Source organism: Indicator indicator, chromosome 7, assembly GCF_027791375.1.
Source record: "Indicator indicator isolate 239-I01 chromosome 7, UM_Iind_1.1, whole genome shotgun sequence".
Taxonomy (NCBI): domain Eukaryota; kingdom Metazoa; phylum Chordata; class Aves; order Piciformes; family Indicatoridae; genus Indicator; species Indicator indicator.
The window spans coordinates 20361429-20370492 of record NC_072016.1 but is presented as its reverse complement, the minus strand read 5'-3'; the positions used below and the strand labels follow the sequence as shown (position 1 = coordinate 20370492).

General features: G+C 44.9%; 1 protein-coding gene across 1 annotated transcript; it reads left to right on the top strand.

The window, feature by feature from the left end:
* Positions 1-561: 561 nt before the first annotated feature.
* Positions 562-3497, top strand: LOC128967939 (dual specificity protein phosphatase 13-like). Its single transcript, XM_054382233.1, has 3 exons — positions 562-734; positions 1797-2017; positions 3162-3497. Exons 1-3 carry the CDS (start codon positions 574-576, stop codon positions 3386-3388), a joined length of 609 nt encoding a protein of 202 aa, XP_054238208.1. The 5' UTR covers positions 562-573; the 3' UTR covers positions 3389-3497.
* Positions 3498-9064: the final 5567 nt, after the last annotated feature.

Below are 9064 nucleotides of genomic sequence, written 5' to 3'. Positions count from 1 at the left end.
TGTATGTATAGCCATACACTGTATGTCTTAAGTACACATCTGAAGATTTCTACCTTGGCCCTACAAGCTTTGTAAGTATAAGTCAGTCCCATGATTCATTCGTTCAAAGACTTCCATGTCTGGAACCAGAGTCACACATACACGACCACTTTGGTAGTTCTCCAACATTAAGTCCTGGAGCTTTCCCACATACACTCATCAGCACTATAGTAACAGAAATAATACTTGCACCTACAAGATTCAGCCATGCTGCATTCAGGTGGCACAGGATGTTCTTTTTCAGCAGCATAACTTGACAAGAAATTAAATCATATTGTCTTATGCTGTTGCTTTCTCAGGGGATAAATTACATGCCTGTAGAGGACTACCACAGTCAGTCCTGCTCTCTGGATGCTTTTAGCAATACCTGCAGGCCCTGCTGCACACATTAGTTGTAATAATGTAATTCTATTTGGAGAGTAACGAACAGGACTACTTTCTAGGGAATACTATTTCTGAATGAAAATTTCCTCTTAATTTATTTCAGAAAAGTCGTCTCTAATATATCCAGACGGCGTGCAAAAGAGGAGTGAGATGCCTCACACCAGCGACTCTTCATCTCCAAGTAGCAGTGCAGGGAGCAGAGCTTCCTATGAAACACCAGCACTATCAGACCTTCAGCGGCTGTTTTGGTTCAGAGGAGGATCTGATAATCATGTGGATGAAGTCTGGCCAAATATTTACCTGGGAGATGCGTAAGAACATATGGTCCTATAGTTAAGCTGTTGTTTATCCCTGGGAGGAAGAGGAAGGGGTGTGGTATGCTGGGGATCAGCTTTCGGGAATGTTTTTGCTATATAGTCTTTCAAAACTGATAACATAAGGAGTTTGGATATCATGGAAAACATGATATACTAAACAATAACTTACTCATAAGTCTGTCTGAGTTGGGTTTTCTATATTCTGTGAACTACAGTGGATTTGGCAGGGTAAGAATTATTTGTATTCTAGACAAAAGTCCTTAAAAAAACCTATCCCAGGTGGTGTCAACTCTGAGATGGATTATCTGTCCTGGAAACTGTGCTCTAAGGAAGCAGATAAATACAGTAACCTTCACACTCAAATAAGAATAGCAAGATCAAGAGTCATGACGGAGGAGGACCTGAATGAATTATACAATAGAGATTTTGCCAGTCCAGTTCTAATCTTTCTTCTAGATTGAAAATATCAAACAGGAATTTTCATGCAAATCTCTTATTCTTCTATTTATTGCCATTCCTTTCTATTTTGATTGCTGAACATTGTATAGGTAATTTTCCTCCTCTTGAATATGTCAATTAAGGAGCAAGTTTTGTGGAATAACTTCAGTCCCAGTTTATGGTGGGAAGCAGTGAGAACATGGCTGGTGTGCATGATGTAGCCACCTCACGAACCAGGAACAAGGTGCTGATGCATCTGTGTGTGTACTTGCCCTTGTGACCCATGCACACTCAGCTCCAGAACTTGCTAAACAACTATTTATGGGAAAACATTGATCACTTTATACAGTAAGCCATGTTCCCGGGGATAAACTGCTGGGAGGCATTGGCTTAACTAACAGTATCCCACTGGCAAGTCTGTGCTCGTGCTGCTTTCCACAACAGCATATCACATTTTTCACATGCAAAGCCACTATGGACTTCTCGAAATTTGCTACTCTGTAAGCAAGATGCAGTTCCAGCATCCTTCCCTAGCAAAAGCAGGCACTAACTTTAAAGCGTGCTATTTTAGTAAAATGTTAGGAGGGTTGCCAATAAGCCCTTCATGTCTTTCAACAGGTGGGCTGCTAGGAGCAAAACCACTCTTCAAAGCCTCAACATTACTCACATCCTTAATGCAGCAGATGGGCCATATAACATCAACACAGGAGCCAAATATTACGAAGATCTGCAAATAGAGTACTACGGAGTAGAAGCATTTGATGATCCTTCCTTTGATTTAAGTATCTTCTTCTATGATGCTGCCAATTTCATAAGCAAAGCCTTAAACACTTCAGGAGGTAAGAGGGAGGCAAAGAGAAGCTTTGGGAGGAACTTTTCAGCGCCAGCCAAATGGCTTCTCCTGGCAGTAGCAGGCAGACAGCAAAGCTGGGATTCACCATATGGTTTGAGAAGGCACATGCAGAACCACCATACAAAGGACAGGACAAGGGTGCCTATGCCACGTACTGCAGGGAGGGTGGCCACAGCCAGGCTCCTGGGAGCTGGGGAAGCCTGTCTGCCCCAGGCCCAGCATGCTGGGAGCAAGGGCCAACTCTAGGAGCAAAGTGAGAGGGAAGGGCAGAAGTTACGAAACTGCAGATGCTCCCTCACATGTCCATCCTGCAGGAACTGGCAGGATCCATGTGCCTACACACACACACACCCCCCTTGCACACTGGCATGGGCTCCAGGCCAGTAATCCTGTCCAATGTACAGCAGCCCTGCTCCCAGTGCATTCAGCTGGGAGCAGTAGCACTTCAGCATGGGCTTAAATGGTTCACATGCTTAAGTGCTTCACAGAACTGGAGCTTTGTTCAGACTGTCTATTAAGCTAAAGAGGCAGCAGAACTTAATGAACTAAGTCAAAAACTACGAGCCTGACCCACAGGCTGCTGAATTTTTGTCAGCAGAGTTTGGATTATGGCCTAGTTATCATAATTTCCATTTGTTCCAGAGTTTGCTCTGACTCTGACTGGCTGCAAGATCTGCTGCTTTCACTGGAATGCTTTATTAAATCCCTTGTTATAGCTCACACTGGACTGCTGAGATACAGTAAATTATGAGTCCATTTTTACAGGCAGACTGTCCTACAGAGTTTATTGGACTTGTCAGTGATCACAGTCAGTGCTGGGATAAAATTTTCTGCCAAAACCGTTGTGTGTTTTTTTTCTTTTCCATAGAAAACTAAACTAGTCATATAAAGCTTCTCCTTCCATAGAAAATTTTAACTATTTTAATCTGAGGCCTAAGTTAGATGCATGAGGTCATTATGAAATACCATCTTCTCTGAGATGTATGACATGATCTTAAAGCTAACCATCCCTGAAAGCATGAGTATCTACTAATTGTCACTGGTATTTTCTCACCTTGTTTCTAGTAGTTTTCCTCCTTGTGTGTTTCTTGTTTTATAAACACTAAAGCCCTGCCTCTTTCTTTCTGCAGGCAAGGTGTTTGTTCATTGTGCCATGGGGGTGAGCCGCTCTGCATCTTTAGTGCTTGCCTTTTTAATGATTCATGAAAACATGACACTTGTAGATGCTCTGAAAACAGTAAGTGCTCACAGAGACATCTGCCCAAATTCAGGGTTCCTTAGCCAGCTCCGGGACCTGGACATTAAACTAAATGAAGAGAAGAAAGGAACCAGAACATCTGCTACGAAAGAGTTGTAAGACAGTATTGATGAAAGAAAGGACGCAATGTTATTTGAGTTTCCTGTATCTGTTTTAAATTAATTGCATTTTTAAACTAAGGAAAAACATTTATGCATATAATTACTAAAAGGAGATTTTACTTGATCTTTCAATTTTGCAAAGCTCTCCAAAAATACACTTCTGATCAGTTGTACATTGTATTCTTCACTCTCCACCTTAAAACATTGCTCTCTGCTGGCGAAAACGGTAAAAAAAAAAAAAAAGAGAGAGAGATCAAGTTCCACTTCAGAAATAGCTGTGTTTCAGCAGCTAGTGAAGCTCATATCACTTTATGAAGTGTTAGGCTATTTGAGGTGAAATATGTCATATTATTTATGCTACAATAACGCTTAGAAGTTTTTTTATGAACCACCACCAACCCCCACCCCCTTGCCTTTTGCTCCTTTGCCCCTTGTATCTAAAGTGGTTTGTACTTTAAGACTCGAATCTGGCACTATTTAGTTATTGCTTTTACAACTGGTAGAACCACTGAGTTGGGGGTAAAAGGCAGAGCAGATGGGAAATAACACAAGCCACTCTTGAAGAAATCATTCCAAGTTTTCCCTCTGACTGTTCATCAAACTAGTATTTTTTTCTTCCACAAAAATACCTTCGCTTGAGATAGCATTCAAATATTGTTCATCTTCCCTAGAAAAAAATTACCCATGAGATGCTGTGAAGAAAAATGTTTCTGAAGAAGAAGGTGGGTTCCCAGTTGAGGCTTTAAACAGCTTCATGGGCAACAGGAGAGGGTGCAAGGAAGCATTTGACAACAAAGTTCAGCGTACCCCAAATTTGTCTGACAGTTCAACATCATAAAACTTAGGATTTTTTTTTCCTCAAAAATGTCATTAACATTGCAACATCGCATTCTGTGGCATTTACTTTTGTAAGGGGACTAAAGTGAAAACTGAAGGGACACAGGAACGGCAGGGAAGGTGCTGACAGGCATCAGGCTTTCATCTTTGTGTCTCCGGGCCACCATAAGAGCACTGAATAGCTACTGTCATCTGATGGATCAGTGCTGCTCGGAAACTATGTGAAGCACATCTGGCTCTCGATTCCCAGCAGACAAACATTCACAGCACAAAGCCAGCCAGAGGATGGCAGTTGTTTGCATTCTTAGTACCAAATTCAGGAATGCAGAGGCATGAATACTCCCCACCAAGTGAGCTGGCTACTCAAGAAAAGGCAGCAACAAGGAAAACATTCCTTGTTGTTCCCAGTGCTGCCTATAAGAGAGACTTCTACCTTCAGGCCAGACTGCTCACCACCTTTTATAACCTTCTTCAGTGATATCTGCATCTGCTTTGTGGGGCAGGCTATAGGAACCAGAGCACAAAGCAGAGCATTTGGCACTGAGGTCCTGACCCTCACACAAAGCATCTCAGGGGGGTTCGCTTTGGACTAACCCTGGGAACTGGACATCCCTGAGAAGCAGAAAAGCAGGGCTGGAGTGCTCCTTTGTTTTAGTAGGAAATATGCTCTGCAAGGTGAACAAAAACACAGCAGTAGCAATGATCAGCTTCAGACCCAACCCAAAATTTAACGTTCATTTACCAGTCAACTCTAATAAAGTAATTTCAACTTTCAATTGGTGAAAAAGGAATACCTGGGCTGACTGGAGAGATTCTGCCTCCAGCACCAAGCACAAGTGTTTCTCACACTCCCAACCTCCAGAAAAACTCTCTTGCCTTAGCAGCAGCAGGACTGAGGCCAGTCAGCCAGTTTTGGCTGTGGAGGGAAGAGAACATTTAAACTGAATGCATTTCACGTGACAGAACTTGGGTGTTTTTAAAACACTGGTTGGTGTTTTAAAACCGGAAAACCTGCCTCTTACTTTGATGGCAAATTCCTGTAAACGCCGCAGAGTAACGGGCAGCATGCAATGCCTCAGGCCACGATGCCGCACACACCGTTCACCCCCAGAAGATGCAATGCAGGCAGGGTGCAAGCAAGGCATGGGTTGAGAGCGGGCAGAATACAGGCAGAGAGCGAGCAAGGCGCACCCCTGCGGCCCCTCGCCCGGCCCCCGCCTCCCGCTAGCCACAGCACCTAGCCGCCAGGTGGCGGCATCGGCCCGGCGCGGGCGTGGCCCCGGCCGGCAGACTCCTCGGCAAGCAACGAAGAGGGGAACGGGGCCGCGGAGGGCCGGCGGGACTGCGGCGAGTGGTGGCCGTTGCCCAGCCGCCCCCGAACCTCAAGCCCAGTTTGGTCCTTTTGTTCCGAATTCGGGTCAAACGCCGAGGAAAACGGAGCAGGCGATGCGGGGAGCCCTGCGTGGGAGCGCACCCGCCCCGGCATGCCCCAGGCGCCCTGTGCCGCCCGGGAGGCTGGGGCACAGCCCACCCACACTCGCCCCGCCGAGGGAGCGCCCGGCGGCAGAACCCGGCACCTTCCAACACGCGTGCCGGGGCAACCCCGACCCCAGCACCCACGCACACAGCTAGGGTCAGACTCAACCAGTCCACCGCAAGGATGAACGCAGGTGCCCACCTATTGGGGTGGGCCTGGAATAAGCCCAGTCGCCCCTCAGTTACATTGCGGATGAGCCACAACTGCTCTGCCAACAATTACACAAGGCAAACCCCCGGGTCTCTAGGGTAAACCCCAAGCACCACATCACCTTGCACACCTCTGGTGCAAATCCTAACATGGCCACCAGCACGAGCATGGCAACTGTAGACCTGTGCAGCCCCAGCAATGCCGGCCGGGTCACATCTGCTTACACCACCTGACAACCGGCCTCTGGCACAACGCAGCCTCCCACTGCTGCTGCCCTCCAGTCACCTCGCTCGAGCTGATGGTTGCAGGTCCAAAGCGAGTAGGGGATTATGGTTTATCATTAACACAATTAAAAATAGGCTTTGAATAAATAAGATGAACACAGAGAGGCTAGAGATCTGTTGTGCAACGGGCATGTTAGGAGGAAACTAAGTGACATTATTCAAACAAAAGTAATCCAAGACACCGCAGCGCAGGAGCTTCAAGTACCAGGCAAGTACTTTTAAGCTTGTTTACAAACCAGCTCCCAGTGAACTCAATAGATGCACTGAGCAGCATGAATTTAACTACAGCCAGCTCCACAAGCAGTGAGATAACTGCAGGGCTAGGCCAGGTTACCATTTTTGCCATTTTACTCAGAAACTCCAATACTTGTGAAATTCTCGTTTGCTTTCCAGCTGGATGCGCCAGCTGAGGATCTCCCACTGAAAAAAATGCTTAAATCTGAGTTCGCTGGGTTTGAGTTTGGGGTTTTGTTTTGTTTTGTTTTAAACCAGTAATCCATGTTGTATTTATTTCTTACGGATCTATCTTTAAGATAATAGCCATGAAACACTGTATCTGGGTGTCCTTTCCAGCTGATGTTCACAAGAGTCCTTACTGGGAAGGGAAATTGGCCAGCCAGTTATGCTAGAGAAAATGTGAAACAGACTATGAAGAAAATGCTGTGCTATTCAAAATCAAAACCTGGAGGGGAGAAAGAGAGAAAGAGAGAAAGAGAGAAAGAGAGAAAGAGAGAAAGAGAGAAAGAGAGAAAGAGAGAAAGAGAGAAAGAGAGAAAGAGAGATTAAGAAGTTTGAAAGGGGAATTATTCCCCCCTCCCCTTTTTTTTTTTTTTTTTTCCAATACCAACTCTGTATATTTTCAGGCTTCTATGAATTATTTATAACTAGGATAGAGGGATTTTTAATATCAGCAACCTTCCTCAGAACATTTTTATTGAGGAAATATGTTTGTATGGCTGTGGAAGTCATTGGGATGGTTGGAGTAAAAAAGTACAGAAAGAGAAGACTGGGTTAAATTAATTCCTGCTAAATACCTACCAGCAGACTTGCTGTCTGTATGGGAGGCTGGAGACAGAATTGCACCAGGGTAAAAAGGATACTGTCTCTATTTATAGTACTGCCTTCAACACCATAGGAATTCAAAGGAAAACTCCAACTCAGCACACAGTCTTCTCATCATCTGCTTCTGTCAAGATTAAATCAGGGCTGAGATCATTCCTTCCCCTGCAAATCCCTGCTAGGAAAGATCTGTTCCTTTCTGCAAGTAAGGAACTACCATGGTATAAACCACTCCAGAGCTCACGCAGTTTGGGCTCTGGTAGTCCTCACCCAGCCAAATGTCACGTCTTTGTAGTCAGAAGAAAGGGAGAAAAAGAGCCTCAGAAGCCTCAGCACTTCATCAGGAACTGAAGGTGTTTTACCTGCTGTGCATCCCTACTCCTCTCCCCAGCCCTTCTCCTTATACCAGATGCTCTAGGGCACCTGTAAACAAAAGAGTAGCACAGCTCCAGCACTCTCCCAGTGCCAGATGTCAGGGGGAGGAAGAAGAATAGGATTGTGGCACAGGGTTATGGTCACTCGTGGCGTCACTTACTCAAATGAGGCACCTTACACTACAGGGGTCTGTGCCCCTTGTGCTGCTGCAGGACCATCCATCTCTGGGAAGGAGTGGGCTCTAATAGGTAGGTGTGGCTCCTGCTTATCTGTAGAAATTATCTCTGACGTTAAGAGCACAAGTGAGAGCAGCCTTGGAAAAGGTATTAGTGAAAACCTGATCACCACTCTAAAAATAAGGCAGGCTCCTGGACTTCCTTAGCTCTACTCATTTTTTAGCATAACAGTGCCTCAGATCTTTCCTTCTCATCTTCCACTTTCCAGTTGTTCTTTAATAAGAGCTGTTCTTTAGTTCTTTACAAATCACTACCTACTGTACTCTCTTGGTGTTCCTCTTCTAATTCTGTTATCAAGCTGTCTGCTAGGTGGGGAGCAGAAGGTGCAGGACTTGGTGCCACTTTTGAGGTGGAGGTAATTATTACGTGCATCTGTTATTGTGGTTGCTGCCTCAACAGGTGGAAAACATGCTGTTCCCTGATAGATTTGCAGCACTCTATGCTCCTGCCTTGTCTTTTCTCTAAAGTCAGTCGTGTGGTGTTCCTAGAATAATAAACACAGGCTCACTGCTGCCACAAAAACCCCTGGTAAATATATTTTTATGGGAATGAAATATTAAAGGATTTGAAGAGAAAGCAAAACATGAGCAGTAAGGTTGGGTAAAGATTCAAAGGCTGGTTTGCTTCCTTTCCCTGAGGCACATCAAGGCTGTACTGTTTGCACTTTTGAGATGGATAGTGGGGAATTACTTAACCCAAAATGATGGAAACAATTCAGACTATAATAACATAGCATGAGAGTTTCTCACATTACATCTATTCCCCATACTGCTGGCTACATTCTGCCTTCAGAGTCACATGCACAACTCTCATTGGATTCTGGAGGAAATGTGTTTGAAGCCAAAATGCATTTCATTGTCTTTCTGAAGTCTTTCTATGGTTTAGTTGTTAAAGCCTGAGCTCAAGGACTGGGGACAAAGCTTGTCTAAACAATTCCCAGTGTCTGTCTCCATGAGATTCCCATCTGCTGTGTTTTATTTTGAATTTCATCTTCCCACTTTCCTAAAAACACAAAGCAGAAATACACGTTTCCTCTGCCTGGAGTGCGGGAATCACCAAATTTCCTATTAGGTTCTCTCACACCATACGACGGATCCAAGTTTGCCTAAAAATGCTGCAAGTCCTTTGTAACACAGTAGAAAGGGAGGAGACCAGAAATGTGGGCCAAGTTTCTGAGTACTATGAACCCCCCTCTA

Excerpts from the sequence above, each read along its gene's own strand:
- LOC128967939 (XM_054382233.1), top strand. The coding sequence starts at position 574 with ATGCCTCACACCAGCGACTCTTCATCTCCAAGTAGCAGTGCAGGGAGC. Across the intron at positions 735-1,796 it reads AATATTTACCTGGGAGATGC|GTGGGCTGCTAGGAGCAAAA; the intron begins GTAAGAACATAT and ends GTCTTTCAACAG. Across the intron at positions 2,018-3,161 it reads AGCCTTAAACACTTCAGGAG|GCAAGGTGTTTGTTCATTGT; the intron begins GTAAGAGGGAGG and ends TTCTTTCTGCAG.